Here is a 24,068-nt window from a genome sequence, read left to right on the forward strand (position 1 = left end):
AGGTAGACGATGAATGGCCCCTCCCAGAGGAAATAAAAGAGGAGCGAAAGGGGAGTGGAGTTTGCAGGAGACAATTAGTTCGCTTCATTGGTTTGTGACTCTCCAAGACTCCTTGCCAAGTTTTGCAGAGATGCGGCCAGGGCCGTCCGACAGTTATCAGCTGCTTTTGGAGTCGGATATCAGTGGGGCAGAAGAACAGTTGGAGACTGTTCCCAGTGTGCACATGTGTAGAGCTGCCAGGAGAAGGGAACAGCTAAGAAACAAGGGTCAACTCAGAAGTAAAGCCACAGATGGACAGTGATTGACCCTTCCCAGAGGGAATAAAGAGGAGCGAAAGGGGAGGGAAGTTTGCAGAAGACAATTAGTTCAATTCATTCGGGTGAAGATCTGTTCCTGACTTCTTGCCAAGTATTGTCTGCTACAGCGTGGTGTTTGGAAGATATCAGCCTGGCAGTTCCCCAAGCCTGATAAAGGTCTGTAGTTGTGAAATCTCTTGAAAGACTGTTGGCCAGGACTTTGCTGGAGAGGAATTTCCTTTAATCTAAATACAAGAGGTTTTATCGGGATGAGGAGTCGGCTTCATGCTCTTGGGAAGCCTAGGTCAGATTATGAAGACCAACCAAGGTCTAGTTTAAAACCTCAACCTACTCCATCAGGAAGCTTTCCAGTTATCTTGAAACTGCAACTCCCAGGATTCCCAAGAGCAACACTCTGACTAGGAATTCTGAGAGTTCCGGGTCCAATACATCGGAGCATGTAAAGGTTAAAGAAGACTAATGCTTAGGGCAGAATACAAAGCAAAAAGCAGACATAATACGAAAACGTTGTAGTGGCACAGTGGTTAGAATGCAGTATTGCAGGCTCTGCCCCACAGCCAGGAGTTCGATCCTGACCAACTCAAGGTTGACTCATCCTTCCAAGGTGGGTAAAATGAGGACGCAGATTGTTGGGGGGCCATAGGCTGACTCCGTAAACCGCTTAGAGAGGCTGTAAAAGCGCTGTAAAGCGGTACAGAAGTCTAAGTGCTATTGCTACTCTGAGTGCAAATCCTATTAGTTACTCCCAGAGCTTCTTATTGTTAGAGAAGAAATCCAGGAAGCAAGCAACACTCAGGCAAAGGAGCTGCATTAGCAGGAAAACCTCTTTGTCTTACCCTGCTGTACGCATTTGGGAAATGCCTGGAGAAATAGACCATGCTGTCCAGCGCAAGCAACCCCGGAGGAGTCCGGTGCAAATCCAACGCAGGGTTACTGTTATTCTGAAAGAGAAGGTTAGTCAGCAAGGTGGGAAAATTCATACAGGATACAACTCCCGTTTCCCACCGCCTTGACGTCAATAAACTCCATAACTGTCAGGTGCAAATTATCAGGATTATTAGCACAGAAGAGTTTATTATTATTGCTACCCTTTTCCCCAAAAAATAAGACCTCCCCAGATAATAAGCCCAATCGGGATTTTGAGCGCATGCACTAAAATAAGCCTTCCCCCCAAAATAAGCCCTCCCTGAAACTATTGCAACATAGGAGCAGCCATGAGGTGACCATGCTTGCCGCTTTCTGCACCTCAAAAATAATAAGACCTCCCCGAAAATAAGGCCAAGTGCTTATTTCAGAGGTCAAAAGAAAATAAGATCCTGTCTTATTTTGGGGGGGAAACACGGTACCTAGACACAAGAATCTAGTCAACTAATGATCAGTGCTAAATTGGTGCTAGGTAAGGAATGGGCTTGCGTGTCTTGCGGCAATGCAATGACTCTAAACCGATGACATGTTTTACTCCGCCCTCCAGTTCTGCCTCCTCTTCTACTACTACAGTACTTCCAAAAAACATGTACTTAATTCGTTGTAGCCCCACTCATGTTTGCACCAAAATCTGTCCACTCTGTAGCCCTTGGCCACTAGAAGGTTATTACCTTGAAAGCCCTTCATGGCATGAGTCCAGACTATCTGAGAAAGCGTCTCCCGCCAATGGGATTGGCCTGCCCTTCCACACTGGCAGAAGGGGCATGCTGCGGACCCCATCAGTCAAGGGATTTCGGCTGGCAGGGACCAGGAGAAGAGCTTTTTCTGGCATGGCTCCTGTTCTTTGGAACGTTGTGCCCCACAAGGCGAGATCCGCACCCACTCTTTTAGTCTTCCAGAAGGACCTGAAGACCTGACTCTGCCAGTGGCCTGGGGCCCAGGGATGGGATTCAGTCGGTTTGGACCAGTTCAGGCGAACTGGTAGCTGGAGTTCCTCACACTGGAGGTGATTAACAGAGTAAGAGAAGATCCCACCATCCTCCATGTGCATCTTGCACCCTTTCCCCCATCTTTTAATTGCATATTATTATTATTATTATTATTATTATTATTATTATTATTATTATTATTAATTTGTTTTGCTGACTTTTAATGTTTGTAAACCACTCAGTCATCTCTAGGCAAAATGGGCAACATACATGTCAAAGAAGGAAGGAAAGAAGGAAGGAAAGAAAAGGAAAGGAAGGGAAGGAGGGAGGAAGGAAAGGAAGGAAGGGAAGGAAGGAGACAGAAAGAGGAAAAGATGGATGGATGGACGGAAGGAGGGAGGGAGGGAGGGAAAGGAGGGAGGAAAGGAAGGAAGGAAAGGAAGGAGACAAAGATGAAAGGATGGATGGATGGATGGATGGAAGGAAGGAAAGAAGGAAGGGAGGGAGGAAAGGAAGCAGAGAGAAAAGGATGGATGGATGGAAGGAAAGAAGGAAGTAAGGGAAGGAGGGAGGGAGAAAAGGAAGGAAGGAAAGGAAGGAGACAAAGAGGAAAGGATGGATGGATGGATGGATGGATGGAAGGAAGGAAGGAAGGAAGGAAGGAAGGAAGGAAGGAAGGAAAGGAAAGAGACAAAGAGGAAAGGATGGATGGGTGGAATGAAGGAAGGAAGGAAAGGAAAAGAAAGGAAAGAAGGGAGGGAGGGAGGGAGGGAGGAAAAGAAGGAAGGAAAGGAAGGAGACAGAAAGAGGAAAGGATGGATGGATGGAAGGAAAGGAAAGAAGGGAGGGAGGGAAGGAAGGAAGGAAAGGAAGGAGACAGAAAGAGAAAAGGATAGATGGATGGATGGAAGGAAGGAAAGAAGGAAGGAAGGGGAGGGAGGGAGAAAAGGAAGGAAAGGAAGGAGACAAAGAGGAAAGGATGGATGGATGGATGGAAGGAAGGTAAGGAAAGGAAAAGAAAGGAAAGAAGGGAGGGAGGGAGGAAAAGAAGCAAAGGAAGGAGACAGAAAGAGGAAAGGAGGGATGGATGGAAGAAAGCTTTTCCCCATGAAAAGCCCCCTCCATCTAATCCGCTTCAAAGCGCCTGAGCAGAACTCACCACAAAGCCCAGCTTGCGGAATTCTTTAGCACAAAGCGAGTGTCGACGCTCGGTGTTGTAGCTGCCAGCGGAAGACTCGTTCTCGGACACAAAGGCAGCATGGCGCAAAGACTGGAGCAGGTCCCGTTGTTCCTGCACATTGAAAATAAGCAGATGTTCCAGTCGGCAGAGGAGGAAGACAGCTGCCCCCAAGGCACCCAACAAACAAACAAGCCACCCCTGAAGGGGAACTCAAGACAAGGGAAGAGACCTGGGAATAGGGGTCCATGGGGGCCCTCATCCGACGCTCCAGGAGGTTGAGTGTGAGCGACTGCAGGACGTAGAGGTAGTGAGCCATCTCATCCGCAATCGGGTCCGAAGCGTGGACAATGTTCTGAAGGGGAGTCCAAGAGAGGCACAAATATGACTCTGCCCCATCATCCCCCTTGGGAGCAAGCATCTCCTTTCCTAACGTAGGGCGCAGCAAGGACCAACGTGCCTCTCTACGGAGGTGAAAGCGTTACGCCCAGAAGCGGCAGGTGAGGATCGAGCACAGAGACCCTCTGAAAGTTAAGACTTGGCAGCCAAGGTGGGAAGAAGCAAACGGGGGACGGAAACGGAAGATGCCACCTCCATGCCCACCTTGTGGATAAATTGCCGGAGGTTCTTCTCCCCTAGATAGTCCATCATCTCCTAGAAATGGAAAGCAGGCAGTGAGACAAGCCTACAACCTTCTCTACCAGGCCATCCTTCTCTAGCAGGTTGGCTGGGCAGACTTTATGCAAATATGGGCAAATGTAAATCTAAAGATAGAAGACTTAGAAAGTCTGCTTTACCCTTCTTTCTGCCTCGCCAGCATTGAGGAGGAGAGCAATCAGGAGCGCCATAGCTTTGAGCTGCAGCTGTGTGTTCATTCTAAAACAGAGAGGCGGGGGAGAAAGCCAGAGGTTAGACTACATCTTACACCAGGAGGCTAGAGGAGCACAGAGGCTCACAAGGTTAGGAAGCTGGGTTTGAGGTTAGCAATCCCGCGTTTGAGACCCAAGCACTGCCGTGGGGTGGGAATGGGCTCCCGTCCTTCACTTCAGCTTCTGCCATGGACAGGAAAGGAAGCCACACCCCAGGCGTCCCCAGGGCAATGGCAGTATCACCAGCTAATCCAGTGATGGCTAACCTTTTTGTCCTGGCGTGCCAAAATCGCACGTACACACGTGTGCCCACAGCCACAATATGATGCGCCCCGTCCCCCCTGCGCAAGCACGCATGACACCCCCATATGCTACCCCCAGTGTATGTGCGTGACACACACACACCCTCGCACTTGTGCCTGACTCCCCAGGCCCTGTTCTGGGCCTCGCAGGTCTCCCTGAAGCCTCCTGGGACCAAAAATGAGGCACGGAGAGTGTCCCCCACACCTGACATGTGTGAATGACCCCTCCGACCCCATCCGTGCAGGCGCTTGGATCTCCCGTATGTGCAGAATCCCGAAAGTCAGCTGGTGGGTGGGAGGCCCGCGCATGCATGCTGGAGCTGAGCTGGGCGACGGCTCATGTGCCCATGGGGGGGGGAGGGGTCCACGTGCCATCTGTGGCACGCTTGCCATAGGTTCGCCATGGCGGAGCAAATCCTTTCAACCTGAAAGCACCGTGGGGCTTCCGACACGAGTGCGATGCTACCGGAAGGCTTGGGTTTCCCCATAACCTCCATGAGCCTCACCAAGGATTCTCAACGTGATCACTAAGAGATTCCCTTACTTCCCAAGTCAGCATGATGACGCTGGGAGGGTCTTAACGTTACCATCGCCCACTTGAGAGAGGGATCAGCACACTGCAGCTGGTGGAAATCCCAATTTTGGGGCATGTAACTCCCACAAATACCGTATTTTTCAGAGTGTAAGACACACCTTTTTCCCTCAAAAAAAAAAAAAAAAAAAGGCTGAAAATCTGGGTGTGTCTTATACACTGAATACAGCATTTTTTTGCCTCCAGAATTAATTTAATTTATTAGATTTATAGGCCGCCCAATCCGGGAGGACTCTGGGCGGCTTACACAGAACAAGAAAAGAAAAACAAACAAAAAATAGAAATAAAAAATTTAAAAATTCTCCAACACGCATACATTCAAATTGGGGCTGGACCCTACATAATAAGGTCAACAGCCCCAGGCCTGCCAGAACAGCCAGGTTTTAACAGCTTTTCTGAAGGCCATGAGGGTGGGGGAGGTCCGGACCTCTGGGGGCAGCTGATTCGGGTCGGAGCAGCCACAGAGAAGGCCTTCCTCCAAGGCCCCGCCAGCCGGCTCTGTCACTGCCCCCTTCACCAAAATGCCTGTGCAGAGCCTTTAGGAGGCTTATGGAGTGCTCCTGGGGGCTGGGAGGGCAGAAATGAGCCAAAAAACGGGCTAGCTTTTGCTCGTTTTTGCGCCCAAGGCTCCCAGGAGCATTCTACAAGCCTCCTAAAGGCTATGCATGCCCTTTTTTTGACCAAAAAACAGGCCCGTTTTCATGAAAAACGGATCATTGTGGGGAGGTCTGCAGAGCGCAAACACTTTTTTTAAAAAAATTGCCTCTTCAAAATCTTGCTGTGTCTTATACTCCAGTGCATCTTATACTCTGAAAAATATGGCGGTTTTTTTGGGGATGGTGGTGGTGTGGTGTTGGAAACCCCACATCTGGGAGATGGCAATGATCCCAAAACAACTGCAGGTGATTGACAGATGTGGATACACCATCAGCAGTCCCTCTCTACAGGCAGAATGCTAGAACGTCGCAGCTGCAGCCTTAAAATGCCGCATTTCATTCTGCAACTTTTTGTCTGTGACTTCCCCCCGCTTCTGCCACTGCAGATGAGACCCACTGCTGGGAAACAATAGGACCCTTTGCGAATCTTGTGGGTTGTGGGGTTTTTTGGAGGTTGGACTGCTGGAAATCTACTCCTTACGGTTCATCCAATGCTTACACTTGCAAGAGGGCAATGAGGCGATCCAAAGTCACTTGTTGCTTGACCAGCTCAAAAAGAGCCCGACTGGTGGGCACCATGTTCTCCAAGATGGCCAAGGAAATCTGCTGGATGGAAGCATCCAGGGGACTGATATTGATGTAACTCACAATCTACAGCAAAGAACAGATGACAGATCATTAAGACAAATTGAGAGGGATTGATACCTTCGTTCACTTAGTTGCTTTGATTCTTTCCTTCTTTGCAACAATAAGAGTTGTAATTTTCTACCACGGCTGGCACTCAATCGTGAATGATATCTACTCATTTTTTTTACAAAATTGACATATTTGCTGTGAAAATAACTACGGACCCCTCACATCCTGGACATAAATTGTTTCAACTCCCACCCTCAAAACAACGCTGTAGGGCACTGCACACCAGAACAACTAGACACAAGGACTGTTTTTCCCTGAATGCCATCACTCTGCTTAACAACTAATTCCCACAACACTGTCAAACAATTTACTAAGACTGTATTACTATGATTCTTCTGGTATCTGTCTTTTCCCCTCTTATGGTTATAATTATGTTGCTTGTATCTTTCAATTTATATTGTTTTTATTTGTTTACTAATATCATTTGATTGCTTATTTAGTAACCTTGACTATCACCAAGTGTTGTATCTTTTTATTCTTAATGAATGTATTTTATTCTCCTTATGTACACTGAGAGCATCTGCACCAAAGACAAAATCCTTGTGTGTTCAATCACATTTGGCCAATAAAGAATTCTATTCTATTCCATTCCATTCAATTCTCTTCCATTCCCTAATCTATTCTATTTCATTATATTGTATTCCATTCCATTCAATTCCATTATCTATTCTATTCCATTCAATTCTCTTCCATTCCCTAATCTAATCTATTTCATTCTATTCTATTTCATTCTATTCTATTCCATTCCATTATCTATTCTATTCCATTCCATTCCCTACTCTATTCTATTTCATTCTATTCTATTCTATTCCATTCCCTATTCTATTCCATTCCATTCCCTATTCTATTCCATTCCACTCCCTATTCTATTCTATTTCATTCTATTCTATTCCATTCCATTATCTATTCTATTCTATTCAATTCAATTTTCTTCCATTCCCTAATCTAATCTATTTCATTCTATTCTATTCCATTCCATTATCTATTCTATTCTATTCTATTCCATTCCCTATTCTATTCTATTTCATTCTATTCTATTCCATTCCATTATCTATCCTATCCTATTCCATTCAATTCTCTTCCATTCCCTAATCTAATCTATTTCATTCTATTCTATTCCATTCCATTATTTATTCCATTCCATTCCCTACTCTATTCTATTCCATTCCCTACTCTATTCTATTTCATTCTATTCTATTCCATTATCTATTCTATTCTATATTCTATTCTATTCTATTCTATTCTATTCTATTCTATTTCATTCTATTCCATTCCATTCCATTATCTATCCTATCCTATCCTATCCTATTGGTCAAATCCCTTGGGCAGCTTTTGTATAAGCTAAGCAGGAAGTCATCTGACAAACAGTTGTGACAAATCGGTTTTCTTGCTTTAAAGCCACCACAGTCTTGATTCTTAAGCATCAGAGTCTGTGAATACTGTGAAATTCTCAGCAAACGATGTGATCTAGAAAATTAGATCGCTCCTGGAAATACACAGTTTCTGTTTGGCTTCCATTGAATTGATCCTGGAAAACATCAAGTTAATTATTCCAGAACTTGACTAGGCACACTGATCCTTGCTAAAGAAATGTTAGTAAGCTTCTCTACTCCTGGAAGTGGATCTAAGATATGCTTAAAGGATCCTTTAGCTGCCTGTGATCTTCCTGTAGGATTCCCACATCACTTCCCATCTCAAAGTCTTTCCGTCTTTTGTGTCAGCCAAACCACAACAGTGATAATTCAAAGGGGGGGGGGGTCAACACATAATAGTTAATTAAAGTAAAATTCCTTGGCACACATTGCATAACGTGACTTTAAGCGCCCCATTTTACACTGAAAGATGGAGCTTTTAAAAAAGCTTTCCTGTGCTACTTACTTTGACACGTTTACGGTGCTTTTCTAAATGCTTAAGATTTACAACTCACTTTGTAAACACACCAATAAGATATGATTAACTGGATAGATCAGAAGATAGATCCACAGATAGATGGATGTAATCAGCCACTGTTCCTAGGTGTGATTCGGAAACAGTCTTGAAAATAAATTTGATGCTTAAGACAGGGGTTTTGTAATACACTAACTTCCTCTTCACTCATTTTAAAAGAAAGAAGAGATAGGAAGAAGAGGGAGGTGTGTGTGTGTGTGTGAGAGAGAGAGAGAGAGACAGAGACAGACAGAGAGAAAGAGACAAAGAAAGACGCACAGAGACAGAGACAAAGAGAGAAAGAGAAAAGGGATCTTATAAACCCAAAAAGAAACGTCCGTGAAGTCCACATTGCCAAACTTGATTTTGCACCTCCACTAAATCCTGACCATCTTCTGAAGAGAAATCTAGAAGCCAGATGTTCTGGAAGAACAGGACCTGCTTCCGTGACCCTTACCTTTTTGATGAAAGTGGGGCTGAGGGTCTCCCAGGAAACAAAATCATGTTCCATCAGCTCCACAAAGGCCTTCAGGGTATACGCCAGAACCTCCCCTGTACTGGAGTAACAGACAGCAAACAGGGTAAGAGCCAAAGGGCGGGTGGAAGACTCAGACCCAGAAACCATAGGAAGGATGCATTAGAGGAACCTGGGAGGAGAGAGAAGGGATAAACGAGAAGAAGAAGAAGAAAAAGGAAATGTCTCCATAAAAGCCAACATCCCCGGGGAGGGAAAAAAGGCCAAGGAAGCAGAAAGAGATGTGGCGGACTACTCTAAGGAAAAACTCAAGGGCCATCACAATATTGTTGTTGAGAAATGCTTGCTGTATTATAAGTGTGTACCAGTGGTGGGATATGACCGGTATGCCTCGGTACGGGCATACCGGTGCCTGCTGGGAGCACCAGGTACCGTTCCAGTACGGTGCTCCGGAGGGCGCACTCGCCCGCCTGCCGTCCTTACCTGTATTTGAGCCGATCGGGACTTCTGCGCATGTGCACACAGAGCGTATAGCGCCTGCCCAACACTCCGCTGAGCAGCTGGAGTGTTGCGGGCGATAAGTACGCATGCGTGCATGCATATGGTGGACGCCCGGCCCCATTGCACCATATTGGTTGCGACGGGATCCGGAACCCACCACTGGTGTGTACCTTTTGCATAACTCACTCTAGTCACAGGGGAGAGTTGGATCCCTGAAACTTATGATTATTCATTCACAACTTCAGGTTATAAAGAGAAAACGGAGGAAACTTTGTGGAGAAGAGAGTTAAGATGCACAATTTTCACGAACCCCCAAATGGATTGGCGCCTCCTTCCTGGAACTCAATTGGACGGGCAGTCCCTTGATCCGTAAGGATTATTGGCTGACGGTGGCACCCAGCGGTGGGATTTACTTAAGTTTGCCACCGGTTCTCAAATGTGAGCATGTACAGGTTCCGTGCCTTCCATGTATGTGTTTTGCTGGTGCAGGTGGCATGCATTGGCATTGAAAACGAGGTTACCTTGGAGGTTTTGGAGCCAGGTGAACTCAATAAAAAATGGGGGGTCCAGCATGAAAATTGTGGACAAAGCCACAATTTTTGGGGGGAGGGAAATGTGCAACCTGTTCTCCATGGAGGTAAAGCTTAAAAACCAACAGAGTTCTTAACATCGCAGCCATTTTCACGGTTCACTTGGCTCCAGGAATCGCATTCAGGGCGTTTCACATAATTGAATTTTAATTTTAATTGAATTCATTAAATTTCTATGCCGCCCTTTTCCCTGGAGGGGACTCAGGGCGGCTCACAACCCAAGTCAAGGGGGAAGGGTCAACAACATTTTACCTCCCAGTTCACTGTGCACCAAAAACGCGAGTGCACGCCTTCCATGCAGGCGTTTGCTCGCGCACGCGGCTTCCACACATGCCTGCGGCTTAGAAAACGTGGCTAAAAAGGACATTACAGAACCAGGGCAAGAGCGGGCCCATCCCCACCTCAGGTCACCACTGCCAGTTCGCCTAAACCAGTGGTTCTCAACCTGTGGGTCGGGACCCTTTGAGGGTCGAACGACCCTTTCACAGGGGTCGCCCAAGACCATTGGAAAACACATATTTTCGATGGTCTTAGGAACCGAGACACCAATTTGATGGTTGGGGGTCACCACAACATGTGGAACTGTATTAAAGGGTCGCGGCATTGGGATGGTTGAGAACCACTGGCCTAAACCGATACGAACCGGCTGAATACTACCACTGCCTGAGGAGCTGCAGAAAATATCCTAGAAAGAGGTGAAAAGGAAAACTCATGCCAAACGCAGCAGTGAAGCACCTTTCCGCCTTGAAGATACTCACTTATTATCTTCTTCCACAATCAGGAAGAGCTGATTAAGGCCATTTCTGCTAATAAACTCCTGGGCAAAGGCCACATCCCGCGACAGGCTTGCCAACTTCTTCAAAGAATTGGTCTTCACGTCCACACTGTTGCTTTGAATACCCCCATGCAGCTTTGCTGCCTCTTGATCCTGCCAGGGGATATTTGGGGGAAATCAAAGAGGATGATTTAGCCACGCTTGGAATATTGTTGCATTCAGTTCTGGTCATGTTGCTCAGAAAGGCACAGGTTCAGAAGAGAAAGGGGGAAAAAAGCCATCAAAATGGAAGGCCCACCCACATTGAGGAAGTAAAATAGCCCTCGACTTACAACAGTTCATTTAATGACCACTAGAATGGCACTGGGAAACAGTGACTTAATGACCTTTTTCAGTGGTGGGTTTCAACAAATTTTGGAATCTACTCTGTGGGTGTGGCCTCCTTTGTGGGAGTGGCTTGCCGGCCATGTGACCTGATGGGAGTGGCTTGCCAGCCATGTGTTTTCTTTCTTTCTTTCTTTCTTTCTCTCTTTCTTTCCTTCCTTTTGTCTCTCTGTCCCTTTTTTCTTTCATCTCTCTCTCACTCTTTTTCTTTCTTTTTTCTTTTTTTCTTTATTTATTTCTTCCTTTCTTTCTCTCTCTCTCTCTCTCTCTCTCTGTCAGTCTGTCTGTCTGTCTCTCTCTCTCTCTCTCTCTCTCTCTGTAGCAGTGGTGGGTTTCAAAATTTTTGGAACCTCTTCTGTAGGTGTGGCCTGCTTTCCGGGTCCACTGGTAGAACCTCTGGTAGATTTGACGAACCGGTTCTACCGAATAGGTGTGAACTGGTAGGAACCCACCTCTGACCTTTTTTCACACTCACGATCGTTGGTTCCCTATGGTCTTGTGATCAAAATTCAGACCTTTGGCATCTGTCTCGTATTTACGACGGTTGCAGGGCCCGGGGGTCACGTTGATCCCCTTATGCGACCTTCTGACAAGCAAAGTCAATGGGGAAGCCAAGATCCACTTACCCACCCGCGTGACTAACTTAGCAATTGCAGTGATTCGCTTAACAACGGTGGCAAGGACGGTTGTAAATTGCGGCAAAATGCACTGAACAACTGTCTCGCTTAGCAACACCAGTTTGGGGCTCAGATGTGGTCGCAAGTCGAGAACTACCGCGTTTCCCCCCAAAATTAGACTGGGTCTTATATTATTATTATTTTGCTCCAAAAGACGCATTCGGGCTTATTTTCTGGTTACATTTTATTTTCGGGAAAATGCGGCACTAATTGCATCCGTCCAGCTGACGATCTTAATCGGTGCTTATTTTGGGGGTAGGGCATATATAACCAGCATCTTGAAAAATCATCCTAGGGTTTATTTTCCCGTTGGGTCTAATTTTGGGGGAAACAGGCTACCTATACTGATGGCTATTTTATGGCATAGAGTGGGGGGGGGGGGGGAACGCAAAGGCTTTTTTTTTTAATTGAAAATTTTTGAAAAAAAAAAGGCTTTTACAAATATTTACCTCCCCTCCCCCCTCCCAACCAAACCCAACCCCCCCCCTCAACCTCCCCCCCCCCGACTTCCCAGAACAAATACAGGGTATAAATCTTTAACAAAGATTTTCTAAAATAAACTTTTAAAAAGTTAGTATCATCTTTCATGTGAGCTTTAACTCCTCTTTTGTTAGGCTAACTCTAAACAGATTATATCATTCCTTGCTTCTTCAGTCACAAACTATCTGGAATTTCTTAGTCTTGTATTTATTTTGAATATAGTCAATCCATCTTCTCCACTCCAGTTTATATTTCTCAATTGAGTGGTCTTTGAGATATGCTGATATATAAAAAGCAAAGGCGTTTTATAAGGTTTTCTAAAATAATGTATGGATAGAGGGGTAACTCAGCTCTTCCCACAGAATCAAATCCTTGTTGATCCAATGAACGGCAATTATTTAATGCCACTAAAAGAGCATTTATCCACGCTGCCAGGTTAACTGCAGAGCACAATCAAGGAAGGAGGATTCTTTAAATGAGTTGAAACAACAAGAAATAAGCCTCCGATTACAAAAAGCATGAGAAGCAAGATAGGAATCCCCCAGCCCTCCTTTTATTGGTGAGCTCAGAAAGCCCAGGGAGGTCTCCTCGGATGCTTCTGGATTTCTTTTTCCCAATTTGTTTGCACATCCCTCAGGCTGAAAATCCCGGTGGGTGTGATAAGTCCATAGCAAGCTGCCTTATCTGCTGATAAAGTGTCTACAGATCCTCTTCCTTTTTTCCTCTCTCAATCTCAGCACAGCCTCTAGTTACGGTATATATATATATTTGCATCACATTTGGGGGAATCGTAGGAAGGTAGGACACAGTGGCTCAGTGGCTAAGATGCCGAGCTTGTCGATTTGAAAATCCGGCGGTTCAAACCCCTAGTGCCGCGTAACGGGGTGAGCTCCTGTGACTTGTCGCAGCTTCTGCCAACGTAGCAGTTCGAAAGTATGTAAAAAATGCAAGTAGAAAAATAGGGACCACCTCTGGTGGGAAGGGAACAGCATTTAGTCATGCCAGCCACATGACTACGGAGACGTCTTCGGACAGCGCTGGCTCTTTGGCTCTGAAACGGAAACGAGCACCGCCCCCTAGAGTCAGGAATGACTAGCACATCTGTGCGAGGGGAACCTTTACCTTAGGTAAGTTATGCATTTGCATCAAGGTGATTTCCCCCACCACCATCACCAAAAAAATAACTAAATGAAACCAAGAATTGACTCAAGGCAACAGCAAAAGTTATATCAAAGCAACGGCTGCTGAGTTCACATTTTTCAGATGTGTAGGGAGGGCAAGTCCTAAGATTCCCAACAAACACATCTGGAGGGATCTAGATTGAGGAAAGCCGTGTCAAAACCTCAAAAGGAACACAACCGCAGCTCATCTCGTTGCTGCTTCTGTGATCCGCCTTTGAAATGGGCATAAGAATATTTTGCTGCTAAGCCCTGGAACCTTAAACAGCAAGGATTGTGAAATTTAGCCAGAGTAGCAAAAAGAAAAAGCAATCAAAAAGTATTGATATAAATAGAAGGTAAAAATAGTATCCAGGATGTGGGTGGGTTTTTTTTAAAAGCGTTCTTTAGCAAGTCACTATTTACTTTCCTATGAATTTCCTCCAAATAAGGAAGAAGCAGTCGGAATATGTGTTAAGGGCTACCGTGACAAGAAATTAATGGCCTTTGGCCATCAACATTCTCTATCCAATCATTAAAAATAAAAAATGAAAATCAATGGAGGAAATTGCATGATTTTACAATAAGCGCCTCATGTGAAAGTATCCTTTTTTTTTTCTCTTCGTTTTACGATGTCTTGCTTCGGGGTGGGATCAGGACGATTGAGCTGAGCATTCACTGGCTGGATGCCCTTCCTGACACCTACATGGAGTTCACAACAGATATTTTCTCTTTGTGCCCAGATAGAGAAACATTCGTCACTGCCTTGGCTTGAACTCTCAACCTTCCGAGTGGGAAGCAAACGTCTGAAAGTTCGCTCTGAAAGTATTTTATAACACAACGATAAAACGTTCTCTTGTTTCCTGTATTTGCAAAAAATAAAATAAAATAATGCATCATCACCCTAAGGATGTGCGTAAATGGAGGAGCCAGCAGGATGCAAAGGGGTTATCTCGTTTTGTTCTAATGATTAGTCTGCAATATTTGCAAGATGACAAAAGCCCAATATATATTGAAAATAATGGGGGGAAAGCATGCAGAAATCACGTGCTTGCAATCTACAGCTTCTATAATAGACGTCCTTGAGCAAAGATAAAATTCGGAATGCTTTCCTGTTTACAGTAGGACCTACCGGAGCAGTTGTCAACTGTAGGATGCTCCCATTCTTAATTTCTCCACGGTTCTAACAAAACAACACAAGAAAAAAATTGCGCAGTCAAAATCTCAAAATACTGAATAAAAGCAGTCAAAGATGAACTGGGGAGGAAAAAGTTCAAATCAATCTTCCAAATTTCTATCTTGCCAACATTTTAACTAGCCTTCTAGGAGAACTGAAAAATAAAAGGCAGGGAAAATCGTTTTACTTATGGTAATCATTCAATGTCCATCTTTTTTTTTTCCTGGCCAGGCTATAACCTTCCTTGCAGGTGTTGTGGCCCCCAGCGGCCAGCGAAGCTGGCAGCAGATTCAGACAGTGAGGAGGTTGGGGAGGAACATTGGCCAGTCCTGGAGTCTGGGGAAGGCTCTGATGAGGGCTCTGTGTCGGAGGCAGAGAGGGGGCCAGGGCCATATGACAGTTATCAGCTGCTTCAGAGTCAGACATCTGCATGAGGCAGATGAACAGCTGGAGCCTGTTCCCAGTGTGTGCATGCACAGAGTTGCCAGACGAAGGGAACAGCTAAAGAACAGGGGTTGACTTAGGAGTGAAGCCACAGGTGGACCATGAATGCCCCCCCCCTCCCCGAGGAAATAAAAGAGGAGTGAAAGGGGAGTGGAGTTTGGAGGAAACAATTAGTTTGCTTCATTGGTTTGTGACTCTCCGAGACTCTTTGCCAAGTTTTGCAGATATCATCCTGGCAGCTCTCCACGCCAGATAAAGTCTGTGACTATAAATCCTCCCTCGAAAGACTTTGCTGGATGTGAATGAGCAGAATTCACAGTCAATTAATAAAAGGGTTTTTTGTCGGGACAAGGAGTTTGCTTCCTGCTCTTGGGAAGCCTCGGTCAGAACAGCAGGCATTTTTTAAAAACACCACTCATTCTCAAATCCACTCACCAGTTCTGTAATGTAGGCTTGCTGGCCATCCACGTATTGCAGAGCATAGCGCTCGGAATTATTCAGGTTCCACCTATGTTAGAGACAAACAATTGGAGTTTTGCCAGGGTACAGAGATCCCCCCCCCCCAAAACAAAAACAACAATTGGGTGTTTCAATCTCCCAGGAAAAAAACTGGATCTTCAAGGAGATAAATTGTCTGAATCATACAAATGTTTCCTCTGCTACTCAACTAAGTTTTCTATAAGGTTTAATCAAACTTTGTGCTTACTTGAAAGGAACATGACCCTCACAAAAAAGGGAGGGGTGATGGAATTAAGGAGAAATTATACATGCCTATATTTGTGTATATACACATGCATACGCAGACTGGGGGAGTAAAATTCTGTGCAACAGCTTACTCAGCCTTTACCAGTTCCTAGAGATGGTTTCCTATCTCCATAAACATGTTGTGCAGGCAGCACACAAGGCTGTGTGCACAAACCAGAAGTCACACTCCAAAACAGGGAATAGTGAAGACAAAATAACTCTTCGTACTAATTGAACTAACTGCCAATTAAACTTCATTTCTTTTACCATGGGTTTCCAATTTGTAAAATTGATTCTTCTCTCCTTTAAATTGATTCTTCTCTCCTAGCAAAAGAGCTAGACAAGAACAGTTTTTCCCCCCGAACGCCATCACTCTGCTAAACAAATAATTCCCTCAACACTGTCAAACTATTTATTAAGTCTGCAGTACTATTACTATTAATCTTCTCATCGTTCCTATCACCCATCTCCTCCCACTTATGACTTCAGGACTGTAACTTTGTTGCTTGTATCCTTACGATTTATATTGTTTCTTAGTATGATTTGATTGCATATTTGTACCCTATGACTATCATTAAGTCTTGTACATTATGATTCATGATGAATGTATCTTGTCTTTTATTACAGAGAGAGCATATGCACCAAAGACAAATTCCTTGGGTGTCCAATCACATTTGGCCAGTGATGAAATTCATTTTTTTTTTACTACCGGTTCTGTGGGCATGGCTTGGTGGGCATGGCAGGGGAAGGATACTGCAAAATCTCCATTCCCTCCCGACTCCAGGGGAAGGATATTGCAAATCCCCATTTCCTCCCCACTCCTGGGGGAAGGATACTGCAAAAGCTCCATTCCGACCCCACTCCGGGGTCAGCCAGAGGTGGTATTTGACGGTTCTCCGAACTACTCAAAATTTCTGCTACCGGTTCTCCAGAATATGTCAGAAACTGCTGAATTTCACCCCTGTGCTTGGACAATAAAGAATTCTATTCATTCTATTCTATTCTTTCACAGATACAAATCACCTTCTCTTATCTAAAACACGTCTAAAACATACGAAGAACGATATGATAGCAGTGTTCTTATATCTAAGGGGTTTCCATAAAGGACAGGGAGTCACCTATTCTCCAAAGCATCTTAAAGGCAGGACAAGAAGCAATGGGTGGAAACTAATCAAGGAGAGAAGCAACCTAGAACTAAGGAGAAAATTCCCTCATAGTAAAACAACTTGCCTCCAGAACTTGTGAGGGCTCCAGTCCTGGAGGTTTTGAAGAAGAGACTGGACAACCATTTGGCTGAAATGGTGTAGGGTTTCCTGCCTGAGCAGGGGATTGGACTAGAAGACCTCCAAGGTGCCTTCCAACTCTGTTGTTCTTTTATTATATGGACAAGTACAGACCTTTAATTCCAGCAGGAGGATGGAAGAGAAGATGGAGAGGAAGAAAGAGTGAAAGGGAGTGAAGAGGAGGTGAAGGGGCAAACATCTGGATAAATGGCTGCTATCAGTAGTTTGGGGTCTTCGTTGATATATAGCCATGCTTTTCAACTTTGACAACTTGAAGATGTGTTCAACATTCAAGTTTAAGAAAGCTAAAGTGTATTAATGAAACAGAAAGCAGGCAGATCTCCCATAACTTAAAGCAGGCGTGGGAAAAGGCAGTCAGTTTTTGCAAACATCTGGCAGCCAGCAGCAGCTTCCGTCCGAAACTGCCCTACGAATCAGTCTCAGACTTTTTCTGCTGATCTGCTACAAAAGCAAAAGCAAAAAATAAATAAAAAGAACAGCTACTCACACTTCACAGACTTCTTTCACAACTGCTGACAGAGGCTTAGCCTGTAATTAAACATAAATGGCATGTTGAGGGTTTCCACATGATTTGAACCTTAAGCTGAGCCGGTGCACGGAGAATAAAATTGGGCACCTCTGAGCTGGCAACAACTCTTCCATGTGCCAAATGGGTTTTTTAAAAAAAGGATGTCAGGATCCTTTACCTGATTCAGTTCGATGAGCTGGGGAATCGCCCCCATCATCTGCACAGCGATTTTGACCACATCTTTGGAAGGTGGCATGGTCAGCCCTTCCCTGGGTTGACCGGGAGGTCCTTCCTGCGAAAGCATGCAGAGATCCCTCATCACATATGCTATCCAGGCAAAGGAAAAATGTGTTGCTAAGATAAAGGTAAAGGTTCCCCTTGCACCTATGTGCTAGTTGTTCCCGACTCTAAGGGGCAATGCTCATCGCCGTTTCAAAGCCGAAGAGCCAGCACTTTCGGAAGACGTCTCCGTGGTCATGTGGCTGGCATGACTAAATGCCAAAGGCGCACGGAACACTGTTGCCTTCCCACCAAAGGTGGACCCTATTTTTCTACTTGCATTTTTACGTGCTTTCGAACTGCTAGGTTGGCAGAAGCTGGGACAAGAAACAGGAGCTCACTCAGTTATGTGGCACTAGGGATTCGAACCGCCGAACTTTCAAATCGACAAGCTCAGCATCTTAGCCACTGAGTCGCTGCATCCCTTAAGATATTTTATATCTTAATTTAAGATATTTGATAACAATTTTGTTGCATACATGATGTACAATGACAATAAAGCAGCAATGGGTTCCGTATCCCGTTGCAACCAGGATGATTCAATGGGGCTGGGCGTATACCACAAGCACGCACACCGCGTGCGCATGCGTACTGATCGCCAGTGATGCTGCAGCTACTCAGCGGAACGTCACTCAGGCGCCGTACACTCTTTGCGCGTAAGCCCCGATCGGCTCAAATACCGGTAAGGAGGATGGGCAGGTGGGTGGACCCTCCGGAGCACTGTACCGGATCGGTACCTGGTGCTCCCAGCAGGAACCAGTACCCCCGTACTGGGGTGTACCGGTCGTATCCCACCACTGCAATAAAGGCTATACTATACTAAAAAGTCTGTAGAGATTCTCAGTCATCAGATTCAATTTGGGTTGAACACCTTTTGAAACCTCCAAGTGCTTCAAGGACCCTCTAAAAGGATGCAAATGACCAGCTGTCTGCAAGGAGTATACATCCTTCCATTCCCCACCATCCAGTCAGAGCTGAAGAAGCTTCTCGGATGAGAAGCGAAACGTCTTCAAAAGAAAAAACAAGAAAGTCCAGTTGCCTCCCGAAAAAGCACTTTCACGACAACGTTGCCCTGGATGACTGAGACTCTCTACAGACTTTTAGCTATACAATTTGGGATCAACAGCCTTTGAATGGTGTGGGAGAAGGAATGGATTTCCAGAGGAAAAAGTGAAGACTATAGGAACCAGGAGCATCACTCAGGTGATCCTAAAGACACAGAAAAACTCCAAGTGGCCTCAATGACTCTCTAGAAGGATGCAAATGACCAGCTGTCTGCAAGGAGTGTATATCCTTCTCGTAATTCGTAATTTAATAAGCTTATATGCTTATATGTTTCTATTCCCCACCATCCTGTCAGAGCTGAAGAAGCAGGCTACTTCAGCTGACTGCAGTTCTGCAGTTCAGCTGTTCAAATCTCACCGGCTCAGGGTTGACTCAGCCTTCCATCCTTCCAAGGTGGGTAAAATGAGGACCTGGATTGTTGTTGGGGGCAATATGCTGACTCTGTAAACCGCTTAGAGAGGGCTGAAAGCCCTATGAAGCGGTATATAAGTCTAACTGCTATTGCTACTGCTATTGCTAGCTTCTTGGATAAGAAGCGAAACGTCTTTAAAGAAAAACAAGTAAGTCCAGATGCCTCCTGAAAAAGCACCTTTGGGACAACCCTGACCTGGATGACGGAGAATCTCTAGAGATTTCTCTCCCCTTGCATGGTTGAAGTGGGGTCGAGAGGCATGGTCAATGCGCCTTCCCTGACATAAGAGGCCCAATCCTGGGAAAAGACTCAGCTGCTTTAAAGAGTTGCTGACGAAACGTGATCGGGGTGCCTTTTTTTAAGAATCAAATTCGAAATGCTCCACAGCTTTACTTGCAAACCATCATTGCTCCCTTGTTCCCAGAACTTTGCATGCAACTGAGGTGGGAACGAAAAAAGAGAGAGAGGAGGAGGAAGAGGAAAATCACTCAAAATCACATCTGTCTGACAGGCGCCACTGCAGAGAAGGATTTATTAGTCGGAAGGGGTGGAGAGTTAAGTAGAAACCCACAAATAGATCTAATTCTAGGAACAGACCCTTGCTTAATGATTAAAAGTAGAGTTTGTCATTTGGATGATTCAAGCCACTTCCTCTTAATCCCATGGAGAACTGGCTGGCGTGCTTGGCATTCTTCCACCCAGCGCCTTATGGAAGGCTGAGCCATCACTGAACACTTTTCGTTTTTGGAAAAGTTTATTATTTTTCTTACTCATGCATACATACATTTCACAAATATACATTTCTCATAAATATTATTAGTGTTATACATTATCCTTTAACATTTATAAATTCCATTCTTCCCCTAAAAATATAGTAATGTATTCGAGATTGCTTTCCTGCCATCCCGTACAGTACATCCATCTTATATTACAGCCATCACTGAATACTTAAAAAAAACACCTCAATTATCTTTAAAAAAATTCAATTAACTTAAAACAATCTCAACTTGAAAAAAAATCTCAATTAACTTTAAAAAAATCTCAATTAAAAAAATCTCAATTAACTTTTAAAAAATCTCAATTAACTTTTAAAAAATCTCAATTAACTTAAAAAAAATCTCAACTAATTTTTAAAAATCTCAATAAATTTTTTTAAAAATCTCAATCAACTTTAAAATCCAGCACTTAAATTAAAAAATGCATGCAATCCCTTTGACCCTCAACCCTGTTCAAAACTTACACACCCAAAACACACCCCAAAACCCCTTAGTTGATCTCCATTAATTCAATCTTAATCTCAATTAACTTTTTAAAAAATCTCAATTAACTTTAAAAAACCTCTCAATTTTTTTTTAAATCCAGCACTTAAATTAAAAAATGCATGCAATCCCTTTGACCCTCAACCCTGTTCAAAACTTACACACCCAAAACACACCCCAAAACCCCTTAGTCGATCTCAATTTACTCAAACTTAATCTCAATTAACTTTAAAAAAAATCTCAATTAACTTTAAAAAACCTCTCTTTTTTTTTTAAAATCCAGCACTTAAATTAAAAAATGCATGCAATCCCTTTGACCCTCACCCTGTTCAAAACTCTTTCTCTCTCCCTCTCTTTTTCTCTGTCTTTCTCTCTCTCTCTCTCTCTCTCTCACACACACACACACACACACCTCCTTTAGCTCACCTTTTAGTTCTTGCAAGCGCTCACCTTGGACGTTTCCAGCCCAGGCTACCTCGCAGGGCTCCACGGGTGACTTGAGAGCAGCCGGGCGCTTCGCGGGGAAGGAAAGCTGAGTTAGCAAAAACAGAAAGAGAGAGAGAACCGATGCCCGCTTTCGATTCCTCCCCGTCTTACCGGGACGAAAAGAGGAGGAAAACTTCGGAGGGAAGCCAGACCTTGCCTGGAGGAGCCGAAAAACTTCAAAGTCTGCCCGATCTCGCTTTTTTTTTTTTGCCCACCCCCCTTACCTAAACTTTCCCTCGGATCCCACAGTCCTCTTCCGCGTCCGCCAGCAGCTCTCCGCTCCCCTCCGCCTCCGCTTCTTAGCTCGGGCTCCCTCCGGGCATCCTTGGCCGGACTCGGGCTGGGAAGCCAGCAGCGCTTTCCAAGCGAGGAAGCAGCAGCAGCAGCCTCCGCCGCGGCCCCGGCCCGAAAGAGGCTCCCGCAAGGCCGGCGGGCGCGGAGAGCAGGGCGGGCGCCTGTTGGCGAAGCGGGGCTGGGCAGAGGCGAGGGAACGGGCGAAGGGAACGGGCGCCGCATCAGCCGCCGCCGCCGCCGCCTTCTGCCCACCCAGCCACCCCGCTTGGCTCGCCGTCCTTCTCCCGCTCGGCGCTCCGGCAGTTCCGGGGCGGTGGCCGGCCAGGCTGCCCGCCCTCGAAGGAGGACGGCCGTCTCCGCCCCTGGGTAGAGGGAGGCGGGAAGGGCGGACGGGCGGGCTGGCCGGCGGAGGAGCGCCAAGGCGCCCACTCTCCTCCGCCTTGGCGCTCCCTCGCCAGATCCGCTCCGAGCGATGCTGGCCCGAACCTGCCTGTCCGCCAGACGCGCTGGGTCCTTGGCCAGAGCCTGTTGCGCCCGTTCGGCACGTGCGGAGGAAGCTCCGGGGCGGCCAGCGAGGTTCCCAAAAAAGGGGCTGAGACCGCCACGATGCGATGGAAGGGAAGGCAGTAGGATTAGGATGGGATGGAATAGGAAAGAAGGGAATGTAGAATAGAATAGAATAGAATAGGAGTAGGGTAGAATAGGAGTGGAGAAGGAGTAGAGTAGAATAGAATAAAAAGTAGAGTAGGAGTAGCAGCAGGAGTAGGAGTAGAGTTGAATGGAATAGGAAAGAAAAGAAAATGTAGAATAGAATAGGAGTAGGGTACAGTAGAGTAGAATAGAATAAGAGTGGAGAAGTAAAATAGAGTAGAATAGAATAAAGAGTAGAGTAGCAGCAGGAGTAGTAGAGTAGAATGGGATGGAACAGGAAAGAATGGAATAGAAAAGAAAATATAGAATAGGGGTAGAGTAGAGTAGAATAGAATAAGAGTGGAGAAGTAAAGTAGAATAGAATAAAGAGTAGAGTAGCAGCAGGAGTAGGAGTAGAGTAGAATGGAATGGAATAGGAAAGAATGGAATAGAAAAGAAAATATAGAATTAGGAGTAGGGTAGAGTAGAATAAAAGTGGAGAAGTAGAGTAGAATAGAATAAAGAGTAGAGTAGCAGCAGGAGTAGGAGTAGAGTAGAATGGAATGGAATAGGAAAGAATGGAATAGAAAAGAAAATATAGATTAGAATAGGAGTAGGATAGAGTAGAATAGAATAAGAGTAGAGAAGGAATCGAGTAGAAGAGAACAGAATAAAACAGAAGTAGAATAACTTTATTGTCACTTTGAATGTATGCTAATAGGCATACATTAAAATGAAATTGTAATTCAATGAAATGCAAATTCTGGGCTTTAGTCCTGCCAGCGATATCTGTGGTCTTGGGCTTTTTTTTCAGCGGGTTACGTGAACTGTCCAAGGAAAGTCGGTCCAGCGAGCTCATGGCTGCTTCTTCAGCTGCATCAAAGAGGTGTGGACCCTTCCCCAGGCTAGCTCCCCCCTCTCCTTTCCCCACAAATTCTCCATTCTGCCCCATCCTGGAACTGTACTCCGATGCCCACCTTCTCCTTAAGGCAATTCAACTCTTGGCCCTTTGCCAGAAGGAAGAGGGGGCCGAGCAACAATCCCTGGCAACTATTTAGACTGGCCAACAGATGTGGCTTCTGGCTGGCAGAGGAACAACACGGACAGCTGGCTTGCCGTGTGCCAGTCACAGACTTTCCACAGACTCCATTGATAGTCCCTTTGCAGGGCTTCAGATGCCTTGCAAAGAACTTTTCCTCTTCTTGCCACAATCCTTCGAGGTTCTCCAGTCTTCCCAGTGAGTCCCACACTGGAGCATTTTCATATTCCCACGATGGCTAAGCTGGTGAATGCCAGTTCTGGTATTTCCACTTCAGGAGAGGCTCTGCTGTCCATGAGCATGGAGATGACTAAGGAAGTCAGCCATTTGAGAAGCAAATTCCAGTTCTGGCTTTTAGATGTCAACGAGGCCCATCAAAAAACATTTCTGAACATGGGAATCAGAGGCATCGGTGAGGCAGACACTTATCCCCGATTCAAAAACAAAGGGAGAGAGGATACCTCCTCTTCAACAGCATCACTGCCACCGAAGGTATGTTGGGTTTTGCTAAATCACAAAGAGGAGTTAAGAGAGGAATTACGATGTATTTGTGATCCTTTAGTAGAGGTGTTAATATTGTGCCTGGTGATGGGAGCCAGACACGATTGGTTCTTCCTATCGGTCCATGATAGAAAGTGTCCTCACGTCAGGGGTGGGTTTCTCGCCCCGTTCCAACCGGTTCGGTTGGAACGGGGCTGGCGGCGTCCTCGTGCATGCGCGCAGCGCACGCATGCGTACTAGTGTCTGTGCGATGCTCCAGCTGCTCCTGGAGGATCGCGCAGGCGCTGTATGCGCCCTGCGCATGCGTGGAAGTGCCGAACTTGTCAAAACCGGGTAAGGAACGCGAGCGGGCGGGTGGGCCCTTCGCCGTTGCCGGAAGTTACTTACTTCTGGGTTCGCCGACCAACCAGTTCGCGGGGACTGCCGCGAACCGGTTGAAACCCACCCCTGCCTCACGTCCTGCATTATGTTGGTACGCTGATTTAACTGCTGCAGACAG

At 45.6% G+C, this 24,068-nt stretch overlaps 1 protein-coding gene across 2 annotated transcripts in view; it reads right to left on the bottom strand.

The window, feature by feature from the left end:
• Positions 1–21,688, bottom strand: part of ELMO3 (engulfment and cell motility 3) — a 39,418-nt gene extending 17,730 nt beyond the window's left edge. The window contains exons 1-14 of one of the 2 annotated variants that reach the window (XM_087729126.1): positions 21,330–21,688; positions 21,070–21,133; positions 17,783–17,896; positions 17,584–17,624; positions 15,484–15,556; positions 14,560–14,610; positions 10,713–10,882; positions 8,846–8,945; positions 6,266–6,417; positions 4,145–4,223; positions 3,951–4,001; positions 3,580–3,702; positions 3,330–3,461; positions 1,154–1,258 (exon numbers count right to left, since the gene is read on the bottom strand). In XM_087729126.1, coding sequence (XP_087585252.1) covers positions 1,154–1,258; positions 3,330–3,461; positions 3,580–3,702; positions 3,951–4,001; positions 4,145–4,223; positions 6,266–6,417; positions 8,846–8,945; positions 10,713–10,882; positions 14,560–14,610; positions 15,484–15,556; positions 17,584–17,624; positions 17,783–17,860 — 1,155 coding nt within the window. In that variant the 5' untranslated portion in view covers positions 17,861–17,896; positions 21,070–21,133; positions 21,330–21,688. Of the gene's footprint in view, positions 1–1,153; positions 1,259–3,329; positions 3,462–3,579; positions 3,703–3,950; positions 4,002–4,144; positions 4,224–6,265; positions 6,418–8,845; positions 8,946–10,712; positions 10,883–14,559; positions 14,611–15,483; positions 15,557–17,583; positions 17,625–17,782; positions 17,897–21,045; positions 21,134–21,329 lie in introns of both variants that reach the window. The other variant, XM_087729125.1, reaches the window with a different exon arrangement.
• Positions 21,689–24,068: the final 2,380 nt, after the last annotated feature.

Source organism: Thamnophis sirtalis, unplaced genomic scaffold, assembly GCF_051295495.1.
Source record: "Thamnophis sirtalis isolate CommonGarterSnake01/CBP01778 unplaced genomic scaffold, rThaSir2_p1.2 scaffold_14, whole genome shotgun sequence".
In the NCBI taxonomy this organism is placed as follows: domain Eukaryota; kingdom Metazoa; phylum Chordata; class Lepidosauria; order Squamata; family Natricidae; genus Thamnophis; species Thamnophis sirtalis.